At 43.6% G+C, this 18,728-nt stretch overlaps 1 protein-coding gene across 3 annotated transcripts in view; it reads left to right on the top strand.

Annotated features, from left to right (window-relative positions):
• NTRK3 (neurotrophic receptor tyrosine kinase 3) overlaps nucleotides 1-18,728 on the top strand; it is a 382,091-nt gene that overhangs the window by 318,153 nt on the left and 45,210 nt on the right. For all 3 annotated transcript variants that reach the window (XM_041751778.1, XM_041751779.1, XM_041751780.1), the window contains 2 exons: nucleotides 6,862-7,034; nucleotides 10,156-10,399. In XM_041751778.1, coding sequence (XP_041607712.1) covers nucleotides 6,862-7,034; nucleotides 10,156-10,399 — 417 coding nt within the window. The remainder of the gene's footprint in view (nucleotides 1-6,861; nucleotides 7,035-10,155; nucleotides 10,400-18,728) is intronic.

The raw sequence follows: 18,728 nt of genomic DNA, 5'->3' as shown, positions 1-18,728 counted from the left end.
TGTTTTCATCATTTTAAGAGGGTTTTCTTTTCTCCTTGAGTCTGGGAACATGGAGGAAATGAGTGCCCTGGGATTTTATACCATTTGCTGCCCAGGGGATCCACCTGGACACCAGCCCCTGGAGAAGACACTCATCTCCTCTGGAGAACGGCCGAGAAATGGTGTTTTCTACTTCTCATCCTCTTGAGATTTTTCTCCTTTGTGCAAGCTCCTTCCTCTTAAGTTTGCTCTCATATTGGTGCAGGTAAATGTAGACTTTCAGGGGACACATCCAAGTATAAACCAAAGTTAAGTCTTCCCAAAATTATGGTTTTTAAGTTAGTTGGCAAGAATTTTTTGCCTAGTGGTTGCAATGGGGGAGACGGAGCAGACATCATAGCCTCTGTTTTAAAGATGCTTGCAGTTTGCTGGGGAGACAAAAGAATACCCAGGAAGGAAGGAGAGGAGGACAAGACAGAGCATAATTTGGACATATGAGTAGTGTAAGACTGACTTTAAAATCACGAGATTCATATTTTAAAATAGGTGATACAAATTTTGAAATAGTCATTTGACAGAGAGCGCACTTGTTCACAAGATCTCAGGGAGTCTCCTCTGATAGCCAAATAGCTTATAAAAGTATAAGAAAGGTATCCAACCTAATTAATCATCAGAAACATGCATATTGAAGGACACCTGGGTGGTTCAGTGGTTGAGTGTCCGCCTTTGGCTCAGGTGGTGGTCCCAGAGTATTGGTATGGAGGCCTACATTAGGCTCCCTGTGGGGAGCCTGCTTCTCACTCTGCCTTTGTCTCTGCCTCTCTCTGTGTCTCTGATGAATAAATAAATAAAATCTTTAAAAAATGTATATTGAACCATAACGAGAGACCAAGCAGAATGGCTAAATAGTGATGACCATACCAAGTGCTGACAAAATATAGAGCAAATACAGCTCTCCTACTCTGCTGGTGGGAAGGTAAAGTGTTATAATCATTTTGAAAAACAGTTTGGTATTCTAGAACATTACCATATTCTGTGACCTAGCACTTCTACTTCTATACCTATACCCACTCTATGTCTCTTTCTATTATCTATTTATCCATCCATCTATCCACCTATCTATCCATCCATCCATCCATCCATCCACTTTATATATATATATAAACTCTAGTGGTTAGGGATTTATATTTAGGTAGTAAAAAGTGTTTTACAAAAGCAAGACCATGAACTCTGTAAGTCAAGATAGTGGTTACCTTTGGGGTGAGGGAGAGGGAATATTGGAGGGGTGGGTCATGGGGTGGGGGCACTTCCGAGGGGTTGACAGTGTTTTATTTTTTCCTTACTTTGAGGATACACTGATGCTAGCTTTGTAATATTTCAATGAGCTATTAAAGATTTTTCTTTCAAAGATTGATCACATTCTTCAAAATATGCTTAATTTATTCATCCCTAAATATTTACTGAGCAATTACTATGTGCCTGGAACTGTATGAGACACTGGGGATGGAGGAGGCAAGGGGACACACAGGCCCATGTAGTTCACATCTCAGAATCCTAGAACATTAGTGTGTTCCAGGTTTCCTCCATTTCTTCATGCTGTGTTCTGGGTGAATCTCAACATTGCTCCCAGTCATGAATTCTTCTGGTTTCATGTAGTGTAGGGTTTGTTCTGTCTGTGGAGGCTTTTTTTTTTTTTTTAACATCAATGAACCATATAATCTACTTCCAAGATATCTAATTGGTTCATGATTTTACAGTTATCTTAATTTTATTTCTCCCTGTTTTGGTGCATACTTTTTTAGGTGTTTTTTTTTTTAATAATTATTTCTTTACTATCTTTGAACATTTACTCATTTTAACATCTCTATCAACCTAGTCATGTAAAATTAACTTTACTGCAATAAATTCATGTTGTGGTTATTGATAATTGTAATCATTGGGATCTAACCTTCTATTTCCTCCGATTTGTCTGAACTTCAGCTCTTGAGTTCCTTTTTGTTTGGAGCATTGTTTTGTTTTTGTTTTCATGATTTTCAGTTTCAATTAGTTTACATTGGAATAGGCACTTAAGACATTTGTGAAACAATCTGAGTGCAGAATCTCAGATTTTTAGTATTTTCCCAATTTCTTAAAACAGATTTTCCTCTTTATTCTTTTTTTTTTTAACTTTATTTATTTATTCATGAGAGACACAGGGAGAGAGAGAGAGGCAGAGACATAGGCAGAGGGAGAAGCAAGCTCCATGCAGGGAGCCCGATGTGGGACTGGATTCTGGGTCTCCAGGATCATGCCCTGGGCCAAAGGCAGGCACTAAACCTCTGAGCCACCCAGGGATCCCTTTCCTCTTTATTCTTAACACTGTTTAACCATTGATCTTTACCAGATCTTTCTAAAGTCTTCACCAAAAGTCACATAAAAACAGGAAACTTGGGGCACCTGGGTGGCTTAGTCACTTAAGCATCTATCTGACTCTTGATTTCTCACTGTCATGAGATGGAGCCTTGCATGGAGCTCTGGGCTGAACAGGGAGTCTGCTTGAGATTCTTTCCCTCTTCCCATCACAAGCACACACACCCTCAAAAACAGTACTTAGATCTTTTTTAAAAAAATTTTTTTTAAGAATATTTATTTATTTATTTGAGAGAGAGAGAGGGAGAACGAGACAATGGGGAGAAGGGATAGAGGGAGAGGGATAAGCAGAATCCCTGTTGAGCACAGAGCCCAATTTGGGGCTTAATCCTAGGATCCTGGGATCATGACCTGAGCCAGAATCAAAGATTTGGGTGCTTAACTGACTGAACTACCCAGGCATCCCCAAAATTACTCAGATCTTTAAAACGAAACAAAACAAAACCAGCCAATTCTTTGTGCTCATGTTTCATTGGTTCCTATGATGTTTCATTACATTAAGCAATGACATTAACAGATGGATCATAAATGATTTTGGAAAATAATCACTGCTGACCCTTGGCAAGCTCCCCTCTTGGATAGAAGTGTCTGTCTGGGTATCCAACTAAGAGTGGGTATTCAGGGCATAATGGGTGCCAGTCAGGATATTCCAGTTAAATACTAGTTAATTTGGCCAGTCATGAAGATATAACTTGGTGGAGAGTTTTTCTGGCCAAAAGAACAGGATGTGCAAAGGACCAGAGGCAGGCAAAAGGTTGATGGGTACCAAGGACAGAAAGACCAATGAGACCAAAGTATAGGAGTGAAGGAGAGGAAGGGCGTGGCAAGAAAGGAAGCAGAGAGAAATGGGGAGACCCGACATTTAGAGTCCATGACTGTGTTAAGAAGTTTGGATTTTATCCTAAAAACAATGGGGAACCAATGGCCAGCTGTAAACAAGGGAGACAGATGAGAGAAGAGCACCTATGTATGTGATAACTTACCCAGTTTCGTCTCTTATAAAATCAATTGGGAGTGTCAACAAGGAGAAGTGACAGTGGCTTTTGAGAGAAAATCTACACTTTTTAGTATAAAAAGTGCAGATTGACATGTGTGTGCACATGTTTGAATATTTAGGAATGTGTGATTCTCTGCACATATTAAATGGGTTCCAGTATACTAATGGAATTTGAAACCAAACACTGAAACTTTTTTTTTTTTTTAAGAGAGAGAGAGTGAGCAGGAGAGGAGCAGAGGAAGAGGGGAGGAGAGCATCTTAAGCAGGCTCATGCTCAGTGTGGGGCCCGTTGCAGGGCTAAATCTCACAGCCCTGAGATCATGACCTGAGCCAAAATCAAGAGTCAGATGCTTAAACTGAGCCACTCAGGTGCCCAAGAAATTCAAAAATTCATGCATTCTAGACTGCTTCCCTCCTATCTGACCAAACAGCCCCACTAAAACCCAGAGCTGGGGTGGGCAAGAGTTATGATGCACATAGAAGAGGAGATCAGAAAGTACAATGTCCTCAAACTTTGGGGAGAAAGAAAGGAGATGGGGGAGGGCAAATTTCAGATCTCTTTGTTCTAGGGATACTTCTCAAAGGACCTAGGGGAACCTCCTTGGCTTCAGAGACACTCTGGTGAGACCTGTCTCCCTGTAGCAATTGGCAGCCATGATGAGCACCATTTCTGCCCCTGGTGCTCATAGCTGCCTCTGACTGGCGATCTACTTTGGAGTTTCTCAGCCCTGGGGAAGGGAGTGAGTGTGGACACCACTAAGAAGGGTGGGAGAGCTCTGAGCTGATTTTCCTCCTCATTAGTCTCGTCCTGTCATCTCTGTCCCAGTTGCATCAATCCCTGAGAATTGGGGCCACCTGCAGCCCTGGCCCCCAGATGCTGCATCTGACACTTCGCCAATTACATAGGAACTTCAGGTTGGACCCAGGACCTGGAAATCTCAGGGTGAAGAGAGAACTGGCAGCAGGGAAGATCTGTGGAGACACTGGGGAACAGCAGTTGCCCCATCTCCCAGATAAGGAACTCATCTGCCTGGCAGTGTAGAACACCAGGCTTGGGGATGCTGGCTGGCACTGCTGGAGAGCTGAGAATGGAAAAATCCCATGACTGCCATTGGCGTCCAGACAGTACGAGAGAATGATTTACAGAGATGGAGAGAGGCCATTTGGCTGGCCCCAAATTTGATCTACTTTTCCCTCTCGTAAATCCAGCATTCACATAAATCTTTGTAGTTTCCATCCCACCCATGCTGGGTTCCTCTTTTTCCCCTCCTCTTTTCCTTCATGAAAATAAATAAATCACTGGCCATCATCCTCTACCCATAGCCCAGCCCATGTGGCTCAGGAGCTGGGCCCCTGGGAGGATCCCTCTCATCATGACTCTGCCTTCTTCCACCCATAGCGAGAAGCCTTTGTAAATGTCATTGTTCTTACCGAAGGTGGACACATCACAGCATGCTCCTTTCTTAGTGGGCAGCTTCCCTGAGAAGGCAGCCAGAGCTGAAGTGCAGAGCACATGAGATCAAAGTTAGTGATGAGCAGCCCACCTTCCTTCCAATGTTAGTTGACCCCACTAGCCTGGCATCCTTGCTGTGTCTGGCCCCTCTGCCAGCAGGCCATACCCCTCACCTTACCCAGCCCTCTCCTCTGCCTTTTCACACTGCTTAACGTCTGTGCCCACCATCCTTAGGGGGCATGCCTAGTGGCCAGTTCACCTGGTAAATTAGCTCAAGCAGGTGTGCTGGACAGGAAAGGATTCCAGGCTCCAGATTCAGGCAATGGCTACTCGTATGGCCTTTGAAAAGTCGCTTCTCCATTCTGGAGCTCGGTTTCCTTACCTGTCATGTGGGAAAGCTACATCAGATACATTCCAACAGTTCTGTCAATGGTTGAATCATTTTATTAAATACATCAATGTTTTTGGTGACAGCTCCAAATTTTGAAAAGAATGAAAGGTGGTGCTGGTTTAAGTTTGGAGTGGGTTTGATCTCTAGCTAGAAGACCATGGTCCTAGAGGCATTGGCATGGAACTCTGGGGTGCCAGAGATGGCTGAGGTCCAGTTTAACTCTATGCTTCTGTAATTTGAGATGTGTGAATATGTACTGACTCCCAGACAGGGCAGGGCCTCAGTTTCTCTAACTCCAGCAATGAGCAGGTGAAAGGAAGCTGGTGATATTTAGGGCCCCTTTTGTGCTAAAAGTGCATCATCTCTACTGGTGCTAATGACTGACTTAAGTCTGATGGGCCCCCACTAAATAAGATTTTTGCACATGCACATTCCTGTGTTGCTGTCAACCAAGGCAGCCCTGTGGGTTTCAGTTAATGGCCATGGAGGTGGCAGGAAAAAGACCTCTGGCTGGGGAGGCCTTTCAGTAGTAACCTGATCTACAGGGGAGGTCAGTCTGCCTAAATCCCCAGATGCTTGGCAGAGAGGATGCAAACCAATCTCATGCCTGTATAGATTTTCACTAATCTGAAAATAGTGTGCAAACTTCACACTCACTCCCTCATTGCCTCGTGTTGTGTCTGGTGAGGTTATGAAACTATGTTGGTTGAAGCAAGTGACTTCTTGGCTCCATTTGCCTACTGACCTCATGGGGAAGGGAGGGAAGTCTGAAATGTGTGTGCACACCTGCCCAGACAGTGCCTCCTGCCTTTCCCTTTATTGTTCATCCTCCTTCTGGCCAACCCAGCTGCATTCCTGTGGCAGGGCCCTGTCCACGGTTTCTCAGATGTGCCCAGAGTCTTCCACTTCAGTCTGCACTCACACCTGACACCCCTCCTGACAACTGCTCTTCCATTTGTCTTCCTGGGCCCTGGTCTGATGCCTCCCACTAACCTTGGGTTCTCCCATGACACAGGGGCTACACTGTGGTGTTTTAGTGATCACCAGATGCCCACTTCCTCATCCCACCCTGCGACTTTGCAGGACTTGACCCCATCCTGGTTCTGGGTGGATCCTAAGGCTGCTGCCCTTTCACTGCCTTTCCCATAGCTGCAGTCCCACTCATCCCCCAAATGCTCCTTCAGCTTCCTACTAGGAAGGACACAGGTGCCTTCTAGAAGCCAACATGTTCATGTGGTGGTGGTTTTTCCACTCTTTTTTTTTTTTTTAACTGTAGGACCGTTTCTTCAAGGAAAGTTTAAGGGAAGGGGCCTTTGTCAGGATCTCCACCTGCATAGCCCCCTGCCTCTGGCATTCACATCAAGGTGAACATGAATTGAGATCACTGGCCAGTGGAATGGAGGTGGGGGTCAGAAAGTTGGCTTCTGTTTCTACAAGGATGAATGAGGATGAACAAGCTTTTGTTCTACAAAGATGAGGCTGTAATGTCATCTCATGGTCTTTAAACCCTGATTAAAAATCTGATTTATTGGAAACGAGCAGTCTTTGTTATGGACAGGTTTCCTCCCAGGAGGGGAAGAGACAGGTCCTTGCCCTCTAGTTGCTAAAAACCATGTCCTGCATTGTTTCCAGGCCCTGAAGGATCCCACCCTGGCTGCCCGGAAGGATTTCCAGAGGGAGGCTGAGCTGCTCACCAACCTGCAGCATGAGCATATCGTTAAGTTCTACGGGGTGTGTGGTGATGGGGACCCGCTCATCATGGTCTTTGAGTACATGAAGCATGGAGACCTAAACAAGTTCCTAAGGTGAGCACGAACTTCTGTACCCAGCCCTATTCCCCCTCCCAGCTCCACTGAACGTCTGCAGTTCCCCTGGAGCCAGAAATCACACAGCCCTTCTGAACACTTAAGTCTGGGGATTAGAAATGAGAAGCAGCCTTTCAGTCTTTCATATCATTTCCTGAGCAGCAAGCTTCAGGCCCCTGTCACAGATTCCTAGGGGGAGACACTGAGGATGCTATGACAAGTGAGTATGTTCTTCTTGATCACAGGGTGGACTGACCACAAGAGCAGGGTCTGGAAGGAGTCCAAGGAGGGAGCCCAGAGGGCTTTCCAGCCTGTAACTCAACTCTGAGACTCCAGAACCACCCTTTCTCCTGATGATCTGAATAATTTTCTCACTTGGTGCCTTATGTTTCTCAGTGTTGCAAGGGGAGCTAAAACCTTACACCCCTTCTGGAAACGTTCTTGCTGGGGACTTTTTTTTTAAATAATAAATTTGTTTTTTATTGGTGTTCAATTTGCCAACATACAGAATAACACCCAGTGCTCATCCCGTCAAGTGCCCCCCTGGGGACTTTTTTTAATGATGAATAAGAAGGTAGAAGGTTACAAGCTCATCAGGAGACAGAGATGGCTGAAAAAGAAGAGCAGATTTTCCTTGGATAAATTTATATGATGGTGCTATCCAGTACTATAGCTACATATGGATATTTGAATTTAAATTTACATTACTTAAATAAAATTTAAAAATTCAGTTCCTTGGTCATACTAGCCACATTTCAAGTGCTCAGTAGTCATGGGTGGCTAGTGGCTACCATATTGAGTAGTACAGTATAAATATTTCCATTAATAATGTATTAAATTAGATAGCACTGTTCTAGAAAGATTAGATTTGTTGTAAGAGTGTTTCCAATCGTGGCTCAGGATCATCTGGATTTTGAGTTGCTCTTAATGAAATTGGTAAGAGACTGGAACCTCAGCCAGAAGTTCTGGGTGGAGTTTCAGGGCAGGAGTGCAGACTACCTTCCCCAAGGAAGGCAGCTTCCCACCGCAAGAGCAGAGTTGGCACTTCTCTGCTTCCCACATCTGCTACTTGCAAATAGTGCCCAGATGTGGAGGGGGCAGCCATGTGTGAAGGTCTGTGGAATTCTACCCACAATCAGGCCCTTGACAGAGTTCAGTCTTTGCCACCTTTTGAATTCCATTGAATCCCATGGCTGATAATGACATTTTCAGAGTTCAAATGTAGGCATGGAACATGCTAGCATGCTTACCAAAACTTGAGAGCATCTCCTTCAAGTGAGACATTCGCTAGGGTGCTGTGGTTTAGAGGGGGCAGGGAAAGGGCTGGTAGCAGATAATGAACACTTCTTATGAGCTGGGATTCCAAAAATGGCCCCCGAGGAATGGATAGTATCTGTAGGATGTTTTGAACCTCCTGAACTTGGATTTTCATAATGAAATTTATTCCTTTCTTGGAGAACTCAGTCCTTATCGTAAGATAGACTTGGTTTCATATCCTGAATTTGTCACGTCTTAGTGATGTAACCTGGAGCAAGTTATTAAAACTTAATTCTCTCTCCTAGAAAACAAGACTATTAATAACTGCTTCACAGGTTTGCTATTATGAGTACTAGGTGATTATATTTGTAAAATACCTAGATGAGTTTTCCATGTAGCTGGGTACTCAGTCAATGATAGCTACCATTAAATTATTACAATTAGTATTTTATCAGGACTGTGAACCAGGGTAGTTACTAATGCCTTTTTCCAATATTCAAGATCTTTATGCTGTGCTTGCATTCCCCTGGGGTGGTGAGAGGGACATGCTTCATTTCCCACCAAGCCTGTGCCATAGATTCAGCAGTGCGTTTAGCCCCAAGTGCCACAGGCAAGGCTACAGAGAATTCCTGAGTACCACTGTCATGCTCAATAGAAGGGAAGAGGGAAGAAAAGAGTATAGAAGCCATTTGGTGGCTTTTAGGGTCAGGCTGCAGGTCCTCTCCTGGTAGATAGGAGCGCAGGCTTGGCAGCTGATGCCCCTTCCTTGTGATCTGAGGCAGTAACTTTCCTTGGGAGGGGCGGAGTAGGAAGACTCCACAGGAGACAATAAAATGAATGTGTTCATGCTTAACGACCCCTTTCAGTGGAAATTGGAGAAGCAGTAAAACAGGTCGAGGTCTCGCTGTATACCAGGGCTCCTTGGTCCACAACTTCATAAATAAGGGCTCTGGGTGTGGTTACGGCTCATTGGGTTTTCTGGAAAAAAGAGTGAATACTAAAAGTGACCGATATGACAAGGCAAGGTGTTAGGATAACAAATCTAGGGCCTTGATTTGGGATGGAGGGGGAATTGGGGCTTCCTGGGCCTGAAGGGTCTCTCCATCCAGCTCTGCCACCAACAAATGTTGTCCAATCCTAGGCAGTGTGGTGGACAGGGTGGAAATGAGAATGCAAGGCTCCTGCTACCCACAGTGTGGACTGCCCACGGGCAGCATCAGCACTGGGAGCTTGTCAGAAACGCAGATGATCGAGCTCTGCCCTGCCAATCAGAATCATAAGGGGCAGGGCCCAGGAATCTCTTCAGTCAGCCCTCTTGATGCTCCATAAAGTTTAAAGCCCTCTAGAGCCACATGCCTGGTTTCAGTGCCTCCCCATTACCCATAAGGCCACTGTGACACTCCTGTGACTTTGGCCAGGTGACCTGATCATTTTGTGCCTCAGTTTCTTTAACTCAAAATTGGAGGGGAAGGATTAAGTGAATTAATAGATATGAGATCTTTAGAGCAGAGCTTGGAACACTTAAGGGCTCTGGAAGAGTTAGTTGTTATCTTAACGATTTTGTAGTGGGTATCTAGAGCCGGGGAAACCCCAGGATAGCATTAAGATACTGAAAAGAGTAGGTTTATTTCCTGATCTATTAGAGTATGTCTGCATCATTTATTTGGGAATCTGGTTGTAGTGTTGTACTCACATGTACACTCACATAATGTAATGTTGGGTAAGTAGAAATAGGCAATGAATCGGCTAAGAGAGATTTTATCCATTTCTATGGTGTATTCCAGAGAACAGGGAATCAAGAAGGCTCTTCCCCTTGATCTCCTGAATTCTCTCTGTCCCCTGTCTTCTCCCCCACCCCTCACAGGGCCCATGGGCCGGATGCTATGATCCTTGTGGATGGGCAGCCACGCCAGGCGAAAGGTGAGCTGGGGCTCTCCCAAATGCTCCACATCGCCAGTCAGATCGCATCAGGCATGGTGTACCTGGCCTCCCAGCACTTCGTACACCGGGACCTGGCCACCAGGAACTGCCTGGTTGGAGCCAATCTGCTGGTAAAGATCGGGGACTTTGGCATGTCCAGAGATGTCTACAGCACCGATTACTACAGGGTAAGGTGGCTTTTCCAGCTGCAGGACTCAGCAGCAGAGCTAACACCTTGCTCACATGTCTTTGTCATTGTCCATTAACCCTGTCACTCTGGAGAACACACATATGCACCTGTGCCTAGACATACACGTGATGGTTATCCTTTGGCCACTCCTACATCTTGACATACCTGTTTATTATTTTCTCGATAGCTCATGCCTCCCGTCCTCTTGGACATTTAATTTGACAGTATGGTTACATTGCAATGACATATGCGTTGTGTTCTTATTTACATCATTACTCATTCTTCATGCAAACAGACTCATACATATATGTGTATGCCCAAATACACACATAATCAAGTTCAACTTGGTGCTACATTTTAACACTTCCAACTCAGTCCCTGATTCAGCTTTACACACAACACATTTTATTCTCTGAAATTATCTGGTGACTGTGTAGGCTTATCTTGTCTTCAAAGCCACATCTTGATGAGAAGCCAGAACCCACAGAAAGTAGCAAAAATCATTAATGTCCTGCTGAGCAGAATCACCTGAACGATTTAGGAAAGATGAAGCAAGAAAGCATGTTATTGTTGCCAACTTTGGAGAGAGTTGTAGGATGGCCTTAGAAAAAGCTTTGTGATTGTGATAGGAGACATCATATTCAATATTACTTCTATACAGTGGTATGTTTTATGTTAAGAGGTACCTTATTTTGCTCCCAGAATTATTTTTTTCTCTTAGTCTTTGGAAATCCACTTTCGGTGGATTACTGAACGGTTTTGACAGTGTTATTACTGCCAGGGAAAGGACAAGTGGGCATGAGTATAATTTACCCCAAAAGAGGGAAATATGGGTGAAGCCTGAGACTCAGAGGTGCCCTAACCTTTGTAAACTGATTGAAAGATACATACCTCAAGAAATATGGAAGATTTACTTCAGGGACATTGAATGAGTGAAGAATTTGGATCAGTGGTATATGACGAGGGGAGGACACAGTTCTGGAAGTTAAGAGGCATGGGAGCCATTGGTTTTGTCTTCTTGTAGGGAATGAATGATCATATTGTGAGTCGAAGAACCCAGATAGGATTGTCTTGTTGGCTTAAGCATGGTGGACTACAAGGCTGGGAGTTTGGGGCTGGCATGTGCATTTCAGTTCTATCTACATGCTCCTGATGGCTTTGCTTAAACAACATTGCCCAGACATTAGAACTGGTCACTCAAGACATTTCATTTTAGCCATAGCCTGAAGAAAAATGAAATATTTGAGAAATGCCTTCAGTGGCTAGAAAGTGATGTGTGCATGGTACAACCAAAGGATGGCAGATGATATACTATCAGGAGAAAATATGAGGCAAAGTAGACCAAACAGCAGGGAAGGTAGTATGTCTAAGCAAGTTGGGCAGTTTCTCAAGCCACCCACCCTGTCCAACATCCCCAAATATGGCAAAGGGAACACAATGTAGCAGTAACCACAGATGGATGGCCAGGGCAGGAAACATCAAAGCAGAATATTTCTTTAGCAGCTAGACTAATTTTTTTTTTACTCATTTCCAACAGAGACATTGGTGTGGTTGCTAAGGGCCCATGGGCCATAGATTTCTTGAGTCAAGCTGGAGTTGGCACCATTTAATTGCCTTTGTGCTCTCTGTAATGGGGTTTGCTGGCTTATCTGGCTGAGCTCAGATTTATGTTGGTGTTGATAAAAGCATGGGATGGATCATCGTTTTTCTGAGGCAGATGTGTCATTATGAAAATCTGTTCTCAACTGGCTTTACCAAGGTCCTGGGAAACAATATCTGACCAGAATGGGTGCAAACTCAGCTTTCAAACTCACTTCAAGGAGGAGTGCACTTAATATTTCTTGATTCTGATTCTAAAGAGTCTAAAAATCACATCTATCTGTTATCACATGATAATGCTTTGCCCTTGGTTTAACAACTGAGAACTGATGCTCTTTACTCCTAGGAGAGCAAGAAGGGGTGAATCCATGTCATTTCTGTGGGTACCAGGGGTGATTGGAACTTGAGGAAGTGAGAGTGAGATAGAAAACATTCACTCTTCAGGTATCTGCAATTCCTTTCTCATGAATTCTAAGCCAGGTATAAGCTGAGGCCAGCTGGCTTGAAAATGTGTGTCTTTGGTCCCAAGGAATATGAAATAAAAAAGAGAGCTATTGTAGTAAAAAACAGTGCCCTATGGGAAAACTGCATATCCCACTGATGGTGGGTAGATATTATGTTTTCCATATTCCAAGAGTAGTATGTATCATATCTTCATGTTCAGTTGCTCACAACGTCCTAATATATTCACAGCTCCCCTCCCTCGCCCTCTGTAAAACAAAAGGTAGAAGCAGATTTTCTAGAGGTCATATCAGTAATGAACTCCAAAGTCTCGTGTCCAAATTGGAAAACATCAGAGTGACCAAGGCATTCTTTTTTGGGACCTAATCCTACCTAACACTACCATTAGCAGCCTTGGGACCCCAGTGCACCTCCCGTAATCTCTCTTTAGTTTTCCCACTAAAAAAATGAGGACAAATATAGTCTCTTGGCAGAATTATTTTGATGTTAAGCAAATTAATTTGTGTAAAGAGCCTAGAATACATTGCTTACTGGATAAACTATTGTTTCCTACATACCCAAGGCAGGAGAAGCACAGGGATAATCTGATTTCCAGATGTAATTCTTGGGTCAGAGAGAAAGATCTTCTGGCCACTGGAAAATAAACTGGGATCATGCAGCTGCCCCAAAGATATAGAATCTTTAAGTTGACCCGCCTCTGGAAACTTTCCTCCTCAAGGTTTCCACTTACAGACTGGAGCATCAGTACTTACTTGCTTATTCTTCTGGTCAGTGTTTATATGGTCCTCATGATCATAGAGCTAGAGCTAGGCTCATGTTCAGGTGATTTACAAAACATTTTTTTGTTTGGTACACCAGTTGAGGCTCTGGGGGAATGCAGTGATTTATTATATAGCAGGAGCACTGAAGGATTCTCTCTGCAAGCTGACATCTGGGACAGATTTGCTACTGTAGGTTACTGAAAACTGTTGAACCTAGGAGTTTGCTAGTTTCTGGTGCCTGATTCAGTTAAATGCAGATAATTTGGGCCTCTGTGTGTGTGTGTGTGTGTGTGTGTGTGCGCGTGAGCACTCCTGAGTATTCATCTGCCCGGTACAGAGTCCAGGGTGTATATATAAGAGCAGGGAGAGAGATGGAGATAAGCTCCTTTTTATATTCTCTTTTTTATTTTTAATTTCTTAAAAAAGTACCATCTGGCTCATGTATGAATGACATGCAAACGATTTACAAAGGTGATCTTGCTAATTTCCTGTTACATATTTAGAAAGAGAAAACAAACATCTCTGTATTAGAGTTCCATGACCATTTATTCTCTCTTTTTAAGACTATGGCCTGGTGACAGATACCTTTTCCTCCTGTGGTCACTCACTCTACCATCCTGAGATTGTTTTTAAATTGGCTTGGACAAGTGTGGGTTTTTGGTACCATTATACCTTTCTCAGAACATCAGATGACACTAAGAAATTAGAGGTCAAATCTAGAATCAGAGAAAGTTTTGAGAGTCCTGAAAGGGGGTGGGATTTATTTGGAGGGGAGGCCATATGCTGAGGTATGGGAAGAGCAGGATCAGAAGGCCCTGTGCTCTGATCCTCCTCATCCAGAGGACCAGGAGTGTGCCTGCCTGTTCACCTTGTTATCTTCTGTGCCTACCACTGGTAGGCATCCAATATGAATGAACAAAGTTGGAATGGGAGTTCAGAGTTAGGCAAGAAGTAGGTTAGGCCAGACCAAGAGGAACTTAGACAGGCAAATAGATGCCTACCTAAATGAGGTGAGTCTGCAGATGTTGTGGGGAGTCTGCTATCTAAGTGAGTAGAATCAGTATCTGGGGACAATATCTGGAGGAGGCAGGTGACTGATAGTCTGAGTCAAGGATGGCTCGAAATTAGAGGTAGGGGATAGAGCCAAGTGTCTGGGAGATACGAGAGAAGGTATGCCAAAATCTAGGCAGACACACGTCTGGAGGACATAAAGCAGGTCTGGCAGATGATAGCAAGTTCTGGGTTCTAAGCTGGAGATTCCAGATCAGTATGCCTAGAAACCCCTGGGGAAGATGATAATGGTAACCCTTAGGACATGGGAATAATTTGGAGTAAACTGATTTGACTGGTAGAATGTTTGATTTTATGGATACTATGATGGCAGTGATGAACAAGTGTCATCTTTTGGACCTATGCTATCTGAGTTTGCATCTCAGCTCCTATAATCTCTGACTATAGGACCTTGGTTGTTATTTAACCTTTCAGTGCCCCCGACTGTAAAAATGGGGCTACTGGTCCCTATCATATATATTTACTATGAGGATTAAGAGTTAACTAATATAAAGCTCTTAAGATGATCAATGTTAAATAAATATTAATTACTGTTAGTATAATTAGAGCTAAAATAAAAATGTCTTCCCAATTCCAAAATGGGCATTTGGAATAAGGCTTACCTAAGTGCATTAGTTTAGATAGGTCAACTGCTATAGCAAGTAGATGCACAAATATATATAATGGTTCAACACAAATAGAAGCCTATTTCTAGGTCATATAACAGTATGAGCAGATGAACTTGTGGGAGAAATAGCCCCCCCCCCATACACTTATTCAGGCTGATGGAGCTCTACTCTCTTCCTTAATTGGTATCCTTGGTCACCCAAGATATACATTCCCATTCCACAGCTAGAAGGGGAAATGGGCATGAAGGAATCCATGTGGTTAATGGACCTGACCTGGAAGTGGGGCCTGTCACTTCTCATGGCAAGAACCCAATCATATGCATTTGTAAGGGAGGCAGAGAAATGGAGTGTAGCAATGTCCTCAGGTAGAAGAGAAGAACATGGGTTGTAGTGAGCAACTGGCAACCTCTTACACATTATGGGTGAAGAAAAACTTTCTCTTCCAACATTCCACGGCATATCACCCTGTGTCTGATGATTTATCAGGAAAGTTAGGACAAGGTCTTTACGTTCCACTGCTGTTCCCATCCTGAAGATGGAGACGATTATCCTGGGACGCCTCTTTTATCCTCTACTTGCAAAGTCCTGGTATCACATGACATTTGTAAGCAATAGGGGAGCTTAGCCCAGCCTGCCATTGCTTTTGTTCGTCCTCCTGGAAAGCGAAAAAGGCATACCGACAAGAAAACACATTGAATTGATTGGGTGGGGAAAGAGAGGGAATGTTCCAAATCAAAGGGAATCCAAGTTAATAGAAAAGAAAACACATTTTCAAAGTTTTGAGTTGACTAATTAATTAGTTTTTGGTCTCAAGTGGGGAAGCCCATGGATGAAAATCAAGTAGCTGGCAGTGTGGTAAGGAGAGCTGTAGCTATGAAATAACTTGTAATTTACTTTTACCTTTAAAAGCTAGTGATGGTGATTTAAGCTAACTGACTTTCAGGATTACATGGAGCCACCAATACTCCTTGCTCTTTGTTGGGGTTTTGGGAAGCTTACTCAGTAACTGGCACCCCTATACCCTGCTCAGATTCTGAGTTCTGAGCTCTTTGAGACAGAGAACCCAGGCAGATGGAGATTATAACGTGCACTTGTATAGTGATAGAACAGTGGCAGATGGTGGCTTCACTGTGCAGCAACAATGAGCTCCCTCATACTGGATTCCCAGACTAGACTTTCTGACCTGTCATGGCAGCCTGGGAATATTTTAGGCTTTGCCCTACTAGGACAGAACTCTTGAGGCTCCTTTCTATTCTCCGTAGACAGGCAGATGCCCATCAGATGGGGGAAACGGTTTGGCCTATATGTTGGCTCCCACCAAGCAGAAAAGTTGTTCCTCCCAAGGGTGGGATTCATGCTGAAGAGGTGTCCAGTTGTTACTCTTGGAAATCTGAAACAGTGTAAAAAGGGTGGGTCTCTTACAACTCTGTTCATCCCCACCTGGATAAGTGGCTGCCAGCCATCCTGAGGCCAAGAGTAGGGAGACTTGACCTCCTGCTTCACTGCCTGGGAGAGGGTTAGTAGCTGGGCATACTGGTCCTTGAGGGGTGCTGACCAGTAAGCCCAGTTTAGAGAGGGCTTAGCCTGCTTGTCCCTGGGGTTTCAGCCATTAGGTTTTCCTTAGACCTAGGCACCATGGTAGGAAAAGTGATTCTGACTATCAGAAGATGAGGGTCTCATGCAGGCTGTCCAGTGGCCAGAGCCCAGTTACTGGGCCTGATCTTTCCTTTGCTATTGTTGGATATCTTAAAAATTTGTTACCTGTATTCCTATTTATTTGGAGGAGAACAATGGGAAGAGGTTTATATTCCTAAATAATGTGATGGACTCATCTCTTATTTTTTATAAATATGTTTTTATTTGGAATAATATTAGATTTCCAGAGAAGTTGCAAAGATGGTAGAGAGAATTCCCATATGCACTTCACCTAGTTTTCCCTACTGTTGGCTATGGCACATTTGTCAAACCTAAAAAAAATCCACCTTGGTATAAATTTTTTTTTTCTTGTTATAAATTGTTAACTAGACTTTGTTTGGACTTTATTGATTTTCCCACTAATATTCTTTTTAATGTCCCAGCGTCCATTTCAGAATACCACACTGCACTTAGCTACATTGTTCTTTAAAGGCAGTAGGACTTTTATGGTTGAAGCAGAGGTGAGGGGATCTACTACCCTATTGTAGAGCCTATCCTATGGTCCTCTTTGCCCTGGGGCAACCCTTCATTCACCTTTCAGAGGCCCTAGAGTTCCAGAGATTCCTGTGTTCTGGAAGAGGGTTAGGTAGGCTATAAGAGGCTGCTGAGGAATCCTATTTGGTCCGTAGCTTGTAACTCCAGACTCTTAAAGGAACCCTTTGAAGCTGTGCAGACATTGGTCACTGTCTTTAGAGATTAAGTAGATAGGATTAGAGTCCACTTTTTCTGATATAGGTTAGATTAGGAGGCTAAGGGAAGGTTTGGGACTCCTCAGGTTCCCTGTCCACCTTGGAAGAGGGTGCCCCATGCTGGCAGAGAGACATGGGCATGCTTGAGCTTCAGTCGCCAGAATCTCTGCTGTAGGACTTGGTGCCACAGTACACACATCCTGAGTGAAATCTGAAAAACAACTTAAATGCTAAGACCCATTCAGTTGCACAAAGCTACAGAGGGAATTAACACGGAGGAAGGTGTGGAGGATAGATTTGTGCTAATTATAGGTATTACAACCTTGATTCTTTGATTAAAGCCAATGGATTTGCACACTAATTGTCCAAAAAATATCAGACATGTTGGAATTCCAAGTCTTTCGAGGGACAGGACTGCTGTTTAGGATATCTTGGTCTCAATGTGTCCAGTTAGAGGCTTCATTTTCATCTATAAAATCTGGGATTTGGATCCTGGTTTTATGGTCTCTTTTAAATTTTACTCTCTATGGGACTAATTTTTACTCTCTATGGGACTAAGTTTAGCCTTTGAGCTAAAGGCTTGGTTTCTTCAGAATAGAAGGAGATAGGACTGATGGTACAAGAATAAAGCCAACGTTCTCTCAAGCAGCCTCTATTATTGCTTTGCCCTGGAACATAGCTGCTCAATATCCCAGCCCCCTATCCTCTTCCAGATGAAACAAGGAAACAACCTCCAGTCTTTAAATAGTCTCTCCTCACAATATCTGGATCTACTTTAGTGATTGAAATTTGCTTTCTTCCCTTCCCTCTTCTTCCTCTTTGAGATACTTAGGGTAAGTGGACAAAAATCAGCCTTGTGGGCATAAGAATTGCTGGGCAGACTTTCTTGATTTTTTTTTCAGAGATGGGAATTACTTGGATTCTTGTGCCCATCTTAGCACTTCCAGACCTCCAACCTTCCTAGACTGTATTATACTTTATTACAACACAATGGTAGTGCTGGGGACATTAACCTGCAACTACAGCATTCCACAAAGTTCAGAAGTTAATATAGGGTGGGATATGGTGTTTTGAGCCATGGAACACTCCAGCAATTTGGTATAAAGTGACTTGGAGAGGACATGATGACCAAGAAGTTGAGGTACAAACAATGGGACTCCAGTAATGAGGTAAAGGAGTTATTTTGGGCATCTCCCCACAGAGGCTTTGGAATGCTACTGCTGGGAGATACCCTCCCATCTTTGCTTATGGGGTCTTGGCAACCTATGACTCATGTGGTGATAGTATGCAGTACCAGAGGCAGAGGCAGGAAGCCTAGGTTTAGTCCCTGCTGTGACCAGTGATGTGGAATAAATACCTTTCTTGCCATGGACTTGAGTTTACCATATGTAATATAGGCCCTTCTTGTCTTTCTTCATCACTGTCTTGAGATTTCTCATCTC

The sequence above is a fragment of the Vulpes lagopus genome, chromosome 4, assembly GCF_018345385.1.
Source record: "Vulpes lagopus strain Blue_001 chromosome 4, ASM1834538v1, whole genome shotgun sequence".
Classification (NCBI taxonomy): Eukaryota; Metazoa; Chordata; class Mammalia; order Carnivora; family Canidae; genus Vulpes; species Vulpes lagopus.
Note: the sequence above shows the minus strand (reverse complement) of the source record. Positions and strands in the feature narration are given on the sequence as shown.